The sequence below is a fragment of the Eptatretus burgeri genome, chromosome 9, assembly GCF_056783735.1.
Source record: "Eptatretus burgeri isolate ZD-2024b chromosome 9, Ebu_testis_v1, whole genome shotgun sequence".
Lineage (NCBI taxonomy): Eukaryota > Metazoa > Chordata > Myxini > Myxiniformes > Myxinidae > Eptatretus > Eptatretus burgeri.
The window spans coordinates 56712990-56730489 of record NC_140969.1 but is presented as its reverse complement, the minus strand read 5'-3'; the positions used below and the strand labels follow the sequence as shown (position 1 = coordinate 56730489).

Here is a 17500-nt window from a genome sequence, read left to right as displayed (position 1 = left end):
GGGGGTTTTTTTTGCACACATATACTTTTGAAAGTAGAAGATGATACCTGAAGCTATCATAAGTATCAAAGGGTATTGCAATTTTGTACTCTATAAATAAACCTTCATCGTAAAGTGTAGTTGTGGATGTCAATAGCTTGGCATGGATAATGAAGTTTATGTTAGAAGTAGCATTTTTGGTAGAAAGGTATGCTATGATTCCATATCTGTTTCTCATAACTCCAATCGTGATTGAGTTTTGCAAGACAGCTGCACAAATAACATGCCTGATATGTTGTGTCCCTGTGGCAGTACCCTGTGGTGGGAATCTGACAGATATGTCAGGGACCATACTCTCTCCGGGCTTTCCGGGGAGTTACGCCAACAACCTTAGCTGTGTGTGGCGTATCACCCTGCCTGAAGGTGACGGCGTTCAGGTTTGCTCCGATTCCCCTCTCTGCCTGAGGAACTCCCTTCTCTATATATGTATATGTCTGCTGGTAATTACGTTCACATTACTCTCGAGGCAAGTGTTGACAATATTAATGTCACATCAAGTGATACTTAAATCGTGTGCAAACTGGTTTTCATTATGTGTAACAAACATTTGAATAATGTTTTCATAGTTTGTCTGAAAAATCATATAATCCTTCGTTTTGATTGATTAATACGAATACATCCAAGCAACAATGTAGACTGCCATAAGTTTTTAGAGGTTTTTGATCAAGTGATAGATAAATAACCTGTTGTAGTTGGGAAGATCCATCTTCAAAAAGAAGGCACCACCAAGTACAGTTGTCGGACATCCTGTGCTCAGAGTTCAATACTTTCTCCTAAAGGAGAGAGAGCGTCATGTGAACAATTGGTACACAATACCTGGACAGTCCCAAGTGAAGACCACCATATTCTTGCTTGCTGGACAGCTGTACTCATTGGTGATTCCTTCATTTTTTTTATAAAGGTGATGCACTGCATGATAGCCATAGTAAGTGGGATATCTGGTTGTGTACTCGCCATTGAGTTGTCGAGTCAGGGATTGATTCCTGATGAAATGTGATCTGACTACAAATTGCAATCCCGGTGCTTCACAGGTAAAAATTGCATCATATTGGAAACCATACGTCAAACGGGACATGAACCCGATTGTCTCCTCCACTTACACTTATGTAGATGTGTGTATAAACGATTTTACAATGTCTTTCAAAAATGTTATTCGGCTGTGTGCTCGTATCGTGGCCATATTCTCAGTTCCTGCCTTTTCTGGTATAAGACTTATATAACTAACCTGAGGTTCCATACATGCATTAACGAAGAACTGAAGGTGCTTGGAGGGAGGCTGGAATAAAAATTCCCACATATTTTAATACGTAATAAATGTCCTCTTATTAATTTCAAATCTTCCTGAAGACAGATGAAAGTTTGACAGTCAAGTTGCCAAACTATGAATATGTTCGTGGAAAAACTGATGCTATTCATTACCAGATAGAAATAGTTTTTCACAAGAATTCCCAAATGTATTGTAGAAATCAGGATTGCTCAAAGGCGGAATGATAAACAACACTATTGCAAGGCATCTTCTTATAAGGGATTAATCCATGTATTTAATCCTTTTTTAAGTTGTCTTGCAATAGTTTTGGAAGATATTGTTGTTTAGTACGACTACTACTGCTACAACTACCACCACTACTACTTTCATGGTACCAAATACCATCTTGTGGGGTTGGCCACATGAATTTTTCCTCTCTGTACCTCTATCCCATCTCTCTCTTCACCCCACTTATGTCTTTTCTCCCTCCACAATCTACTTGCACCTCAATTTTTGTTTGCTTTTTATCCTCCTGCCAACTATATCCATATCAAATGCCTGCCTGACCACATCCCCCCTCCTCCCTCCAAAATAACGAATCTCACATTCATTGCCAGGGAAATGGCTGGCATGGGAAAAATCATAGACATCACAGGAAAACTTGTGATGATTACAAAACTCTAATGTGTTCATGGCCAACATTTTCACCACCAAAAATATATTTTCCATGATTCTCAGTCATATTCATTTCTCTGGAAATCTAATTATCATTGAAAGAAATTCATGGCTGTCACAAAAGTCATTTCCATCGAATGCAAAATCTATAGTCATTACAAGACTCATGGTGTTCATTTTGGCACTAAACACCATGAAAGTTCATCACAGCACTAAAAATAGTCTTCATGAAACCACAAAACTTAATTTTCATCACAAGGAATTGGTGCCATCACAGAGAATCCTTGCCATGCTAGGGAATTTGTGCCATTACAGGCAATCAGTGTCATTACAGGGAATCCTTGCCAGCACAGGCAATCAGTGCCATCCCAGGTAATTGTTACCCTTATAGGCAATCAGTGCCATCACAGGGAATCAGTGCCATCCCAGGGAATTAGTGCCATCACAGGGAATTATTGTCATCGTAGGGAATTAGTGCCATCCCAGGGAATTAGTGCCATCACAGGGAATCATTGTCATCCCAGGGAATTAGTGCCATACGAGGGAATCCTTGCCATCCCAGGGAATCCTTGCCATTACAGGGAATCCGTGCCATGACAGGGAATAATTTCCATCATAGGGAATCATTTCCATCACAGGGAATCGGTGCCATTACATGGAATCCTTGCCATTTCTGGGAATCCTTGCCATTACTGGGAATCCTTGCCGTTACTGGGAATCATTTCCATCACAGGGAATCAGTGCCATTACATGGAATACTTGCCATTTCTGGGAATCCTTGCCATTACTGGGAATCCTTGCCGTTACTGGGAATCATTGCCATCTCAGGGAATCATTGCCATTACAGGGAATTGGTGCCATCCCAGAGAAATGGTGCTAATACAGGGAGTCCTTGTCCTTACAGGGAATCCTTGCCATTACAAGGAATCTTTGCCATTACAGGGAATCCTTGCCATTACTGGGAATCATTGTCATTACTGTGAATCGATGCCATCACAGGAAATCTGCCATCACAGGGAATTATTTCCATCATGGGGAATCATTTCCATCACAGGGATTCAGTGCCATTACAGGGAATCAGTGACATTACAGGGAATCCGTGCCATTACTGGTAATCATTGCCATCAGAGGGAATCATTTCCATCACAGGGAATCGGTGCCATTACAGGGAATCCTTGCCATTACTGGGAATCCTTGCCATCCTGGGGAATTGGTGCCATCCCAGGGAAATGGTGCCAATACAGGGACTCCTTGCCATCCATCCATTGGCACGATACACTGTGCAGAGCTTTGGTGCTACCGAAGCAGTCTCCTTGGCTATTGGGCACAAGCCTTGACGGGTCGCCACACCGCCAGTATACCAGCAAGCAGGCACTCATTTTGCTGACCTTGGAAGGATGACAGGTTGAGTTAACCCCACGTGGTATTAATTCAACAGCCGAGCAGGATTTTAACTCGGGATCTTGGGATCCCAAGTCCACCACCCAAACTATTAAGCGAACACCAGTTTTATTGCCATTATAGGGAATCCATGCCATTACAGGGAATCCTTTCCATCCCAGGGAATCCTTGCCATTACAGGGAATCTGTGCCATTAGGGGAATCATTGCCATCATAGGGAATCATTGCCATCCCGGGGAATTGGTGCCATCCCAGGGAAATGGTGCCAATACAGGGAATCCTTGCCATTACGGGGAATCCTTGCCAACCATCCATTGGCACCATACTCTGTGTAGAACGTTGGTGCTGCCTAAGTAGTCTCCTTGGCTATTGGGCACAATCCTGGACAGGTCGCCACTCCGACACAGTATACCAGCAAGCAGGCACTCATTTTGCTGACCTGAGAAGGATGATAGGTCGAGTTAACCCCACGTGGTATTAATTCAACAGCCGAGCAGGATTTTTACTCGGGATCTTAGGATCCCAAGTCCAATCCGAACCATTTAGGCAGCACCAGGTTTCTTGCCATTACAGGGAATCCATGCCATTACAGGGAATTCTTGCCATCACAGGAACTCATTGCCGTCACAGAGAATCATTGCCAGCAGGGAATCCTTGCCATCCCAGGGAATCCTTGCCATCCCAGGGAATCCTTGCCATCCCAGGGAATCCGTGCCATTACAGGGAATCCTTGCCGTTACTGGCAACCCTTGCCATTACGGGGAATCATTGCCATCCCAAGGAATTGGTGCCATCCCAGGGAAATGGTGCCAGTACAGGGAATCCTTGCTATTACAGGAAATTGGTGCCATCCCAGGGAAATAGTGCCATTACAGGGAATCCCTGCCATTACTGGGAATCATTGTCATTACGTGGAATCGTTGCCATTACAGGGAATCATTTCCATCACAGGGAATCATTTCCATCACAGGGAATCATTTCCATCACAGGGAATCAATGCCAATAAAGGGAATCCTTGCCATTACAGGGAAGCATTGCCATCCTGGGGAATCATTGCCATCCCGGGGAATTGGTGCCATCCTGGGAATTGGTTTCCATCACAGGGAATAATTTCCATCACAGTGGATCAGTGCCATTGCAGGGAATCCTTGCCATTACTGGGAATCCTTGCCAACCCAAGGAAGCATTGCCATCCTGGGGAATCATTGCCATCCCGGGGAATTGATGCCATCCCGGCGAATTAGTGCCATCACAGGGAAATGGTGTCATTACAGGGAATCCTCGCCATTACAGGGAATCCTTGCCATAACAGGGAATCCTTGCCATTACAGGAAATCATTGTCATCACACGCAATCCTTAAAATTACAGGGAATCCTTGCCATCCATCCACTGGCACCATACTCTGTGCAGAGCATTGGTGCTGCCTAAGCAGTCTCCTTGGCTTTTGGGAACAATCCTGGACGAGTCACCGCTCCGACACAGTATACCAGCAAGCAGGCACTCATTTTGTTGACCTCGGAAGGATGACAGGTGGAGGTAACCCCACGTGGTATTAATTCAACAGCCGAGCAGGATTTGAACTCAGGATCTTGGGATCCCAAGTCCACCACCTGAACCATAAAGCCAACACCAGGTTTCTTTCCACGACAGGGAATCCTTGCCATCACAGGGAATCATTGCCATCCCAGGGAATCCTTGCCATCCCAGGGAATCATTTCCATCCCAGGGAATCACTGCCATCCCAGGGAATCGGTGCCATCCCAAGGAATCTGTGCCATCCCAGGGAATCGGTGCCATCCCAGGGAATCCTTGCCATTACTGGGAATCCTTGCCATTACTGGGAATCCTTGCCATCACAGGGGATCATTTCCTTCACAGGCAATCGGTGCCATCACAGGCAATGTGTGCCATCACAGGCAATCGTTGCCATCACAAGGAATCAGTGCCATCGTGGGTAAATTACTGGATCACTGTGATCAATTCAGGAACAAATATCCCTCATCAAAAATGTGAATAGGCCTGTCACATGCACAACTCATTCAAAAAATTCTGAAATTTAGTTGCTAGCTATAGTTAAAGAGAAGATGTGTTTGTATATGACATCATTTTGTAGGTGTGATTATGAAAATACAATAAAACGTCAAACGCTCGGTTCTCTCACCTGAGAATCATCATGATGTCACCACTAATTGTGATCTCAACTGCAACCTATAGTGAGCTAACAAAATTATTAATGACCAAAATTAATGGCTGCCACACACATGCACATTTTAAATTATATGACTGTCAATACGTAAACTCCACTCCTGGTGACGTGGATGAAGCTTAACAGGTTTGATTGATTTTATACAAGCCTGCTGTTGGCTTAATGGCTAAGGTGGCTGGCTTAAGGTCTTTGGGTCCTGAGTTTGAGCCCCTGTCTTGCTGTTGAAATAACACGGGGTGGATTTGCTCAGTCTGTCATCCTTCTGAGATCGGCAAAATAAGTAGCAGCTTTCTGGGGTGTTAAACCATTTGAGTATCCTGCATCGGAGTGACGACCCATCCAGGACTGTACTTGTTCGCCATTTGATACTGCCGAGGCAGCCCTATGTGCCTCACAGCGTTAAAGAAATGGTTATTATTTATTATTGATTGAATGCAATATTTGTTCATTGTTAGAGCTATAAGTGTATTGATCCTTACCGAGTGTCGCATTTTATCAGTGGAAAGAAAATATCACACTGTTTCAGCTTCCATCAAGAAAATGTCAAAAATGAAGCGTTATCACAATGTTCTTTCGAGATGCGGTACTCTTCAAAGTCTTCTTCATCTCATTCAATGCCTTGAACATCTTCTGGATCAGTATTTTCACAGCAACTATCCCCTGATGCATGGCACATATCTGTAGAGGGCAGGTTCTCTTTCTATCAAGAACATGACCAAGTGTCACATGTCCCTTGACAGTTGCACTTGATGAATGCCATGATAGCAGATGGCACGGAACCTGTAGTCAGTGGTATTGAGTTCTAGTGCTTGTGCTCCTATTTCTAACCGAACCGTTGACTCTTCACATCGAGCAGTGGCATGTGTGAAACATGAGCATGTCTCCATGTGAGAGTCTGCACTAAGGCTCTCAGCAGATGCTGCCTGAAGGTGTTGCGTGTCAGTGGAAGTTTCTTTCCCTCATCTATCTTCTTGTTGAACAGATGCCAATGAGTTGCTGTTGCCTGGAGTTTATGAATACCTTTAGCAAAGGTTGAATCCACAAATTTTGATAGGGCGTGTACTGCCGTTTTTGACAGCTGTGTTGTTTTCCCAAATTATCGAAAACCTTGAACGATGACTTTGTCATTCACAATTTCTAATGCCATGTACAGATTCCACCATGTCCTCCTTCCTCGTCCAGCAAATTTCCAAGTGATATCACAACCAGTTAAGACATGTCAGCCCAGCAATCCTATTGCTTTCCCATGTCCAATGTAACTGTACAGCCAAGCAATGTCATATGTCTGATCCTGCCAAACTAAACGTGTGTACAAGAAGAGATGGGCCTTAGTGTAATGGTGGGAGCAGTACGTAAGTCTCCAGATGTGAATTGCATCTTGAGACGATGCCTGGTCAGCATGAGATGAATGGAAATGTAATCAGCATTGTGTCAGCTTCATCATGATTAATCATCTTGTCATCAGTCTCTACATTTACGTCAGTGTTTGTACACATGGTCCTGGTATGAACATCGTCTGTGAAGGCTGTGATGAATGTTTTCTTCCGGTCTTTCAAGGTCTCGATAAATGCTCCTGCAAGGAACATTTCCAACCACTTGCTTCGTCTTCTCATGACAGAGGAACTTGTTTCTCTTTTTCTTGTTGTGGCCTTTCTCAAACCCTCATTGTATGGATCAAAGATCAACCTGTCTCTCCATACATCCAAGTATTTTGTTCAATTATAGATTGGAATACCCTGTTCATATCAGACATTGTTTCTATCTTTTCTCTGTCAGGAATTGAGTGAAGTATAGTCGTGCCATCTGGTACGTTGCATTTTGTGGACTTTCAGGTGAATGCTCTGTTATTGCCCCAGTACGAGGAGCTGGTTGGATCTGGTTATCGATCAACATTTGCAAATCTTCCCTGCATTCTTCGCCCATCTTGGTTTCCAAAGAGTCAAGTGATGTGGTAATACAACCCTTGCTCCAATCCTCATCTGTTTCTTCGTTACTTGGACACTGGGTGCTTCTTCTTGCACGTCCATGGTGTGCAATCATTTGACTGTATACTGGCACATTTTAATTGTGGCAATGCCATGAGTACAATATACAAAGGACATGTTCATTTGTTAAATCATGTTCAATTCCAAGGCATATTGTTGTTTAGGTTCCCAATTTGGCAGATGACGAATCATAGTAAAAGAGCCTGGGAATAATTTGAACATGCAGAAGACATTCTGTAAAATGGTGGCAATTCTTGAAAAAAGGCCATCGAAACACATTCAGAACGAGAACAGCACTCGGTGGAGCGCATACCTCCACCAGGCTGAAGAGTTTATGTTTTGTAGCCCATTGATGGGCTGGATCGTCATCCCTTCCTGAAGCAAAATCTAATGGGCTTATTCTTGTCACCTACCCAACTCATCCACCAAGTTTTGTCTGAATTCGTCCATAACATTTTGAGATATCCTGCTCACAGACAGGCATACAAGAGTGAAAACATAACCTCTGTCCACTTTTGGTGGTGGAGGAAATTATCCTTGGAATTTCCTGGCATAGTTATAGTCCTTCATAGACTGCTGCGAAAGTGTTCCTATTTGAAACGATCACCGAGTCTGACAAGCAGCACTTGGCGTGAAATGCCACATACATATGTCCAGCAATCATTCTTAAAGATGGACCTGAATGGCCACCTAATCCATGTTATAAGTGAAGCTTATGAAACCAATTTTAGTGATTTAAAAAACATGTTAACACATTGTCACTCATTATGGTTGACTATTGTTATTATTTCGTTCTCTGAAAAAAATAACTTGGATATTTTTCTGATTTGCGACCCGTTTCCAAAATGAGTACAAAATCCAAACTTGGCATACCAATGAAAGGGTCATATGAGATACTAATTTATGTCCCTTGACCATTTGGATTCGGTGTTGGCCACTTTACCACCCAGCGTTTGTATATTTATTTGTCAATTAACAATAAATTAACATCGTAACCAGGTTTCCTGAAAAATTCAGCATTTGCAACATCAAAATTTGGATGCTATGCCTCAAGATGGTTTAGAAACTGTTTTCAGATCACTTTTATCATTTAGAAATCACCTGACCCCTTTTTTGAGACGTAAGGAATCCTAATAAATCTCCCATAGAGAGGGTACAACGTCTAGCTACTAGATTGATTCTGGGCCGAACTGGACTAAACTATGAGGAAATGTGACTTTTTACAGTGGCCTGCAAATGTATTCACCCCCTACCAACAATGCCACATTTAGATGAATCACTAATTACTGTAAAAACAATTTCTGCAAATGAACTTTTTTATTCATAACTGAAGAGATCAAACGAAACATTGTTATAGTTGGAAGAGGTTACATGTCAGGAATACTTGTAAGAAACATGTACCAATCAAAACTCACTGGTTGTAAAAGTATTCAGCCCCTTCGGTCAGTACTTGGTGGAAACACCTTTTAAAGCAATGAATGCGATGATTCTTTTTGTGTCGGTCTCTTCCAGCTTTGTACAGTGAGATGGTAAAATCTTTGTCCATTACTCACATAAAAGTTGCTCTAGTTCTGTCAAGTCTAATGGGGATTGTCGATGGACCATGAAGTCTCGCCATAAATGTTCATTTAAGTTCAGCTCAGGACTTTGGGCCACTCAAGAACATTTATTTTCTTATACAGCCACTCCAATGTGGCTTTACCTTTGTGCTTCAGATCATTGTCCTGCTGAAATGTGAATCTTCTATCCAGTTTCATGGCTGACTCGAGCAGGTTTTCATTAAAGATTCTCCTGTACTTTGCACCGTCCATTGTCCCTTCTACCCTGATAAGTTTGCCAGTCACTGCTGATGAAAAGAAACCCCATAACATGATGCTGCCACCACCATACTTGACAGTAGTGATGGTGTTGACTTGGTAATGTGCATTATGAGGCTTGCACCACATGTAACACTTTTAATTTAGACCAAGAAGTTCAATTTTTGTCTCATCTGACCCCAAGACTTTTCTCCACATTCCTGCAGTATCATCAAGATGCTTTTCCACAAACCCCATATGAGCTTTTGGATGTGTCTTACTCAGTAATGGCTTCTTTCTTATGAACTGTCCATAGACGCCAATTTTGTGAAGGGAATAGTATATTGGTGATTGATGAACACTGATCCCCATCTCAGACATTGAGCCTTTCAGACCTTTCAAAGTCATTATTGGATTTACAGTGATGTTCCAAACCAGTTTCCTGCTTCTCGGGTGCTGAGTTTGGATGGGTGACCTGATCTGGGTGGAGTCTGGGTGGTATGACACGTCTTCCACCTCTTAATGATGGATTTCACTGTACTCAAAGTAATAATGAGTGAATTATAATCCTCTCTTGAATGGTGCTTCTTCACCACTTTATGTCTGACTTCTTTTGGAACCTCCTTGGTCTTCACATTTGCTTTGTTGGTTGACCAAGTGAGTTGCACCTTAAAACTCCTTAGATGAGTGTGGGAGTCAATTTCTAAGTTAAACCACTGATTACATACAGGTGAAACTGATAACACTTGCTTTGTAACTTTTTAAACAAAAAATTTGCTCCTGAATGATTTAAGGTTTATTTGGTAAAGGCTTTGAATACTTACGCAACTGAGAATCATCTGATGTTCTCCATTAATCGAACTTATTCACATTTTATCTGCATTTTTTATCTTTATCACTTTGAAGTAGTTTGTGAAGACTCCATATATTAAGGTTGATTTGAAGGCATCATGAAATAAGTTCAGGTGGCATCAAAATGTGAAAACTTTGGAGGGCGGTGAATACTTTTGCACACCACTGCACATGAGAAAGGAGGCGGTTGTGAGGGGAGGGGATCTGAAAGAGTTGTTTAAGATAATGAAGGGCATGGAAAATATAGATACAATGGAGTTTTTCAGCAGAGTGGACAATGTTAGGGCCAGTGGACATAGTTTGATGTTAAAAAAGAGAGAGTTGGGACAGTTTCAAGTCAATGGTTTTTCAGTCGGGGAGTAGTTAATGCAAAGAATAGTTTCCCTAGATAGGTAGTGGAGGGGTCAGGTCAGGTCAGGTATGGGAGCATGCACCGGAGAAGTGCATCACTGCATCCACTTTCTGCCAGGACTCTTAGGGCCATCTACCTGGCCCATCCCCATCTCCTTGAGATGTTGATCAACCTGCTGCAACAACGAGGGACGTGATCGGTCCATTGGCCTCCTCCACTCAGGAGGCTCCCTCGCCGAGAGAATCTGGTGAGCAGGATCAGCATGAGGAAAACAAGCCACATGTCCACACAGCCTCAGCTGACGCTCACGGCCAATGCAGATAACAAATCTCATTTGAGTCTCTCTCGTCAACCGCTCGTTCGACACAAAGTCGGACTAGCGATAGCCAATAATTCTCCAAGAGACCTGGTACCAAAGGAATGAAGTCTCCATCTCAGATCCCTGGTCAGAGTCCAAGTCTCACATCCATAGAGCAAAAATTAAAGAACCAAGGACCTGAAGACTCGGATTTTCATCCTCCCTCATAGGTACCGGCAGCGCCACATCCCATGATTCAGTGAATCCATGATTCCCAGGCCCGACACAGACATCTATTGACCTCTGCCTCACAGCCAGCAGAGACATGAATATCACTTCCAAGGTAAGTGAATCTCACCGTGACCTCAACATCCTCGCCACAAACAGTTACAGACAGGATAGCAGCATCCAAGATGGTATTGAAAGCCTGGATCTTAGTTTTGACCCAGGAAACCCATAATCCCAGCAGCTCCGACTCCTCATTCAGCACCTCGTGGGCCCCCAAAAGGAGAACCAGAGTCTCTGCAAATATTATTTCGGACCGGGTATCGGCTGCGAGCACGACCACCCCCTCACAGATTCTTTGCACATAGGCCTCCTTGTCCAACCTGAGTGCACGTGCAGTTTTACACCTCAGCTCCCTGAACAGCTCAGCTTTGCCATTCAGCCTGGCCCTGCGACTCTGGTTAATGATATCCAGTGTCCCTTCAGAGACAAAATTCTTTTTTGCCCGACTGTGAGTTCCAAGACATCCACCGGCAACATCAAGGATTTGTGGTCTTGAAGGCACTCCACAACTCTTCAGGATCCCCCAAAGCACCCAGACCCCCCAAATATCCACTCTGCTTGTTTGCAAACTCCTCAGCTACCCTCTCATCCTTGAGCTTGCCAACATCCAACCTCGGCTGGGATGGTACCATTCTCCTGGATTTAAGGTGCAACTTAAGAGTTGCTACAACAAGCCGGTGGTCAGTATTGAGGAACTGAGCACTCCGGTCGACCCTGCAGTTCTGGATCATCCTCCTGCGACCATCAACGAGAACATGGTCAATCTCCATTGCCACACCACCATCAGTGGAATACCAAGTCAGGCAATGAGCTTGTGTGTGCTGAAACTATGAAACAGCCACCCTAAGTCCATGTCTTCTTGCAAAGTCAAGGAACTTAGTGCTATTGTGGTTCACAGTACCAGACCCATGGGGACAAATACATGTCTCAAAACCATCCTTATCCTTTCCAGTCGATGCATTGAAATCCCCCTAAACTCGAAGAGTATCTTGCCTGGGACACTGATCAACCACACACTCGAGCGTGGCATAGAATGTGTCCTTCATGGTGAGATCACTCTCCTCAGTCAGAGCGAATCCAGAGATCAAGAAAATGATACCCAAGTAGTGATGAATCCTTCGTACGCTCTTGACCGGTGCTGTCTCAATTATCATTGGTGTCAGCTTATTGGACAGAGCCACAGCAACCCCTTGGGCATGGTAGCCATTAGAGCGACCAGCCCAAGAGTAGGTGTAACCACTTGCCATGATCTCACCGCAATGAGGTCTCCGAACCTCAGAGAGTGCTGCAATACTGATGTCCAAACGCTTGAGCTCAGATGATAACAGAGACAGGTGATGATCCTCTCTTAGGGAGAGTACATTCGAGGCAACCACCTTAAGAGACCACATCAGGTTAACCCAAGGAGACCACCGTCTGGTGGATGACACCTCGGCACCACCTTGACACACACTACCGCAATCTGACCCGAGAAGGTTACCCCGTGGTTTCCCTCCTATCATCAAAGGTTGGGGATCCCGAAGGTTTTGCCCCAATCCCGTCATCCGGTGAGCTGCCCTGCGAAGGAAAGCTGCACAGGAGGTACTCCCACGGAGTGGGTTTTCAGATTTATTTTTGCTTTTGGTATGTTTTGTGGGATGAAGTGTTTGACGGTGGCCGGAGTGTAAATCCTGTCACCAACCTCCGAATAAAAAGTAACCCACTGCAGGAGAACGTCCGCAGACACAGTTGGGCACTAGATATGGATGGCCGTTGGCTCACAAGAAGCTCCTCTGCCCTTTGACAGGTTTTGTTTTTAATCCTGCTGGGTGTCCATATCATACACCCTCCTCACCAAGAAACTTGGTGGGGGAGACGGTTAAATCTCCGACAACCCGACCATGAATCAGGTTAGTACAGGTTTGCATGGTACCTGCAGCAAGTCACAGATGTAATCTGACCTGACCTGACAATAAATCGGTTTAAATTGGAATTATATATGTACCTGGATGCATTAGAGATAGAGGGGTATGGGGATATTGCTCTGATTTATAGGTAGCCTGTGTGTGGATGTTCCATGGATCCTGGGGTCGGTGTAGCACAGGCACGATGGCCCACATGGCCTCCTCCTGTATTATCGTTCCTTGTGTGTAATGGTGATTAATGTGATTTGTAGGGAGCTGTTTTACAAGTGACAAACATTATAACGACAGCAGATATAAAACGTTTGCTTTGGTAACACTGCAAACTGTTGCTGTGCTCGAAGAGCATAACCGATGATTTATTCCGCCTTAATCCTGCCTTAAGCAAGGGGGCCTCACCTTCAACCAGGCCAACAATTTTTCTTGCAGAATGTTTTCCCATCTCATTTTAGTGGGTGGAATAGTTTGTTGATGAAGTCACATCAACACATTCCAGATAACCCTCTATCATGCTCCCACCTACCTGAAACATGACTTGGAACACCTGAGAATGTTATCACCTCTTAGAGTGGAATCCCAAATGCTTCCTGGTGTGAATGAAACAAATCTTTCTCATCATTTTATTTTTTTCAAAGAGCTATAGATATTCTACAGGTTTTTAGGCATGTAATTCTGCGAACATTTTGTCTCGTTCACACCAAGAAGCATGAGATTAACGGTGATGAGAAATATCAAGCCTTTTTGCCACGTGGTTAGTGTTTGTCGAGTTGTATAAGTGAACTCACCATCCGGCTGTGTTCAGCTGCATCCCTGTGGCACCTGCTCTAGGCACAGTGCCCTTTACAGATATCTTACATGACTGTAAAATTCACATCCACCAGTCATAAAATTTCTGCAATATTATTGCTTTTGCAAAAATCTCTTTTAATTTGATAGAAGTTGTACTTATGTGCTCATCCAAACATTTTCACTGTTCCCTCATGATTAATGCAGCTACAGGTTTTGAAGTTTGCAACAGAACATACGTGGGACACCCTGCACGTGTACGACGGGCAAGATGAACACGCGCTGCGCCTTGGCAGCTTCTCAGGTGCAGAGCCTCCTGATTACTGTTCTGTGTTCACTTTTTATAAATATCCCATGGATTGAACGATATATTATTTCTGGATCAGAATAAACGTTTTGAAGCAAACCACGTCCAAAATAAATTTGAAACACAGCCATTGTGATACTGTAAACACTCATACTCCCTCTTTTCATTGTGCTCATGGTACAATGGAAAAGTAGTCTTCATTGCTAACCACCATGGTAAGCTTGTATCGCATTGCGTCGACAGAGAGGTGGAACAATGAACGGGAATCAACAGAACATTTATCGTAATGCTAACCATCATGGGAAGCTGGAGAAGCTGGAATTTTGGCATTACCCCTTCATTGGAAGAAAATAGGGAGATGGGATAGGGGCGAACGGTTGAAGGAGGGTGGAAGTGAGTCTGATGTGTGTGCAGCAGTATTATATCAGGAAATAAGGTGACCAGAAGGCAGCACTGACTCGTTTTGACATCTCAGAAAAGGGTGCAATACATTTTCAGAGTTGCAAGTCAAGGAGATTGGAAATTGGACTGGGAGAAAAACAAAATGCAAACAAACAGGAAATGAAAAAAATGACTGGGAGAGAAGAGAGATGATAAATATTAAGGAAACTAAATGAAAAAATGTTATTTTGGAAACAAAGTCAAGGCTCATGGAAGAACGAGAACACAGAATGAATCAGGTTATAACATAAAAATGGAACAGCAGAAAGAGAGGTGGGGGAGGGGGTGGAGACCAACAGCAGGATTTAGGGGGGCAAAGCACAGAAAGAACAGAGGATGCAAGACCATAAAGGAGGTGCGAGAAAATAGAGATCACCGACCTGTCTGTGATGGGTAAGTGATAGGCCCTTATACATGGCTTCATAATGGGAGAATCCAATGATCTTGAGGGCCTTGGTTTCCATAGCATCAAGTTGAGCAAGTTGTGAGGCAGGGGTGCCAGCTTATAGTGGAGAACATGCCTTGCCGATGGACAAGAGTTCAGGTTTGCCAAGGAAGGACTTTCTAAAATGGAGGATGCCCAGTCAGCAACTGGCTGTGGAGGCCAATTTATAAACATGGTTTGTCAAAGAAAGATCATCGCTAACAGTGAGACCCAAAAGTTTGAGTGACAGCTTCTTCAAGAGGATCCTTGAGAAACGGAAAGAGAGATGGAAAAAATGAGTGTGAGGATTGAAAGACAATATTCCAAGTGATTGACAAGCTTGTGATTTTTTTTCAAGGTCTGAAGAGAGGGAAGAGGTGGCAGCCTGTCTGTCTGAAGGATGAAGGATGTCAGGGCAGAGAGTGGAGTCGTTAGCAAATGGATAAAGAGGATTTTCCAGTGTCAGAGATCGTTGATGAAGTAGAGTTAAAAGAGAACAAAGGTTGATTTTAAAAAAACAACAACAAAGGGTTGATCAAAAAGACAAAGAACAAAGAGAGAAAATGATTTAGAGGAGAGGGGAAGGGATAGAGCAGAGAGAAGAGTAAAATGAGGATGGTTCGGTTATATCAAACAAAACAAAATTTAATATAAATGTAAAAATACAGAGCGTGAAAAAGATTTTGAAGTTGTAAAACACAGGTGGTCTAAATGAATGAAAAATGCTCGTTAATCTCGTGGGTGTCCAACGCGTCGATCCTGAAGATTAGGCTTTGTTCTTTATGCTTTTGACTGTCAGTGTTGGTGAAATGAAGAAAATTACGAGAGACGATTTGTGACTGAACAAATTTTCAGGAGGATTGAAGTGTCAAGCTTAAAGTGAACTGTTCTGCAATCTTAGTTTATTCCATCCATTTCATTGTTCAGGACCATAACTCAAAGCTGTTTCATCATTTACTGGAAATCAAGCAACCAGAAACCTAATCAGTTCATTGGTCCTCCTGTCACTGATGCGCCACAAGAACCATACCATACAGTTCCAATGAGCGCAGACAACTTGACTCTTCTTGAGACCGAAAAATCAGTCTTCAGTGTCTCCATGTCAAAAAGAATGGACAAATTTACTGTGAAAGAAGACACAGCAAGTTTTATCTGCCATGCTAAACCCTTCCACAAAAAGCAGGATATTCCTAACCATTCCCCAATACATGAATTTGAATAGTTCAACATTCGGAAATCCCACTGGACCACTCCCTCCTCCTAGACCCTATTCCCCCACACCCCTCGTTCTCCCAAATGTATTTCGGTGTATTTCCATACAAGTTTTTGTCCAAAAATTTTGCCTTTGTCATCCAACAACTGAACTTTACCCACAGTCTCAACTTTTCCCACCTCCCCAATGATGAATGGAATGCACTTAAATCTCTCCAGAAATGGGAAGATGCCATCAAACCAGCCTGCAAAAGTGGGGAAACAGTAGTTTGTTCCAGAGACCTTTGCAAACACGAAGCCTTATAACAACTTTCCGACACTGATTTTTACTCTGAAGTTAACACCAACTTTATCCCTGTGAACCAAGTCCGTCAAAGAGACATCAAACATTTGATTTCAAAACAAACTCCCTCTGCCTGATTGCAACTTCATCATCACCACTCCACAGATGTCACACATTCTTCTACCAAAGATCCACAAGTACATCAACCCAGACTGCCATACTATCATTTCCACTTGGAGTTGTTACACTACCAAACTAATCTCCAGTTATCTTGATGAGAATCTGGCTCCTCTCATTCAATCTGTAACCTTCTTCAACAAGGACACCCTTCATTCATTTACTCACATTCTTTGAACAGTTCCGATTTCCGTTGGATAGAAATTTTCTCTTCACTCTGGACATTAAATACCTGTACACTGTCATTTATATCGACAAGGGTCTTCGAGCATTCAAACAATTTTTGATTCCCATACAACTGAGGAATCAAGCATAGAAACTCAACTCCGCTTCACTGAACTGGTTCTCACTTTCAACTGCTTTGTGTTTGATAGATAACATCTACAAGCAGACCAACTGCATATACATTGTTACCAGCATAGATCCGAGCTATGTTAATATTTTTGATGTATTGAGCAACAAATTGTTGACCAGTTCAAAAGTCCCACAACATACTTATTTTGCCATTACTTAGATGACTGCATTCATGCCACATCTTGCAGCAAAAGGGATCTTGAATGATTTATTGACTGTCGATTCCTTCCACCTTGCCGTTGATTTGACATGCGAGATTTCATGTACTTCTATCTCATTTCTCGACATTAATGTTTCAGTCAAAGAGAGTGGACCTGCCACCCCTTTCTATTAATTACAAACCTACAGACTTGCACAGCTACCTCCTATATTCATCTTCCCACCCATCTCAAGTTAAAGTTCAATTCCATATTTCACTCTTATTTCACTACTAACTATATGGCTGTAGGTTGAGCACATGCATATTGTGATGTTCC

The 17500-nt window shown here is 43.1% G+C and overlaps 1 protein-coding gene across 38 annotated transcripts in view; it reads left to right on the top strand.

Moving 5' to 3' along the window:
• The window catches only part of LOC147020161 (CUB and sushi domain-containing protein 3-like), a 1491173-nt gene that overhangs the window by 1245668 nt on the left and 228005 nt on the right, over positions 1-17500 (top strand). For all 38 annotated transcript variants that reach the window (XR_015061662.1, XM_085895237.1, XM_085895221.1 and 35 more), the window contains 2 exons: positions 292-416; positions 14034-14130. Coding sequence is in view for 37 of the 38 variants with exons in the window: in XM_085895237.1 (XP_085751363.1) it covers positions 292-416; positions 14034-14130 (222 nt within the window). In the remaining variant the exon portion in view is untranslated. The remainder of the gene's footprint in view (positions 1-291; positions 417-14033; positions 14131-17500) is intronic.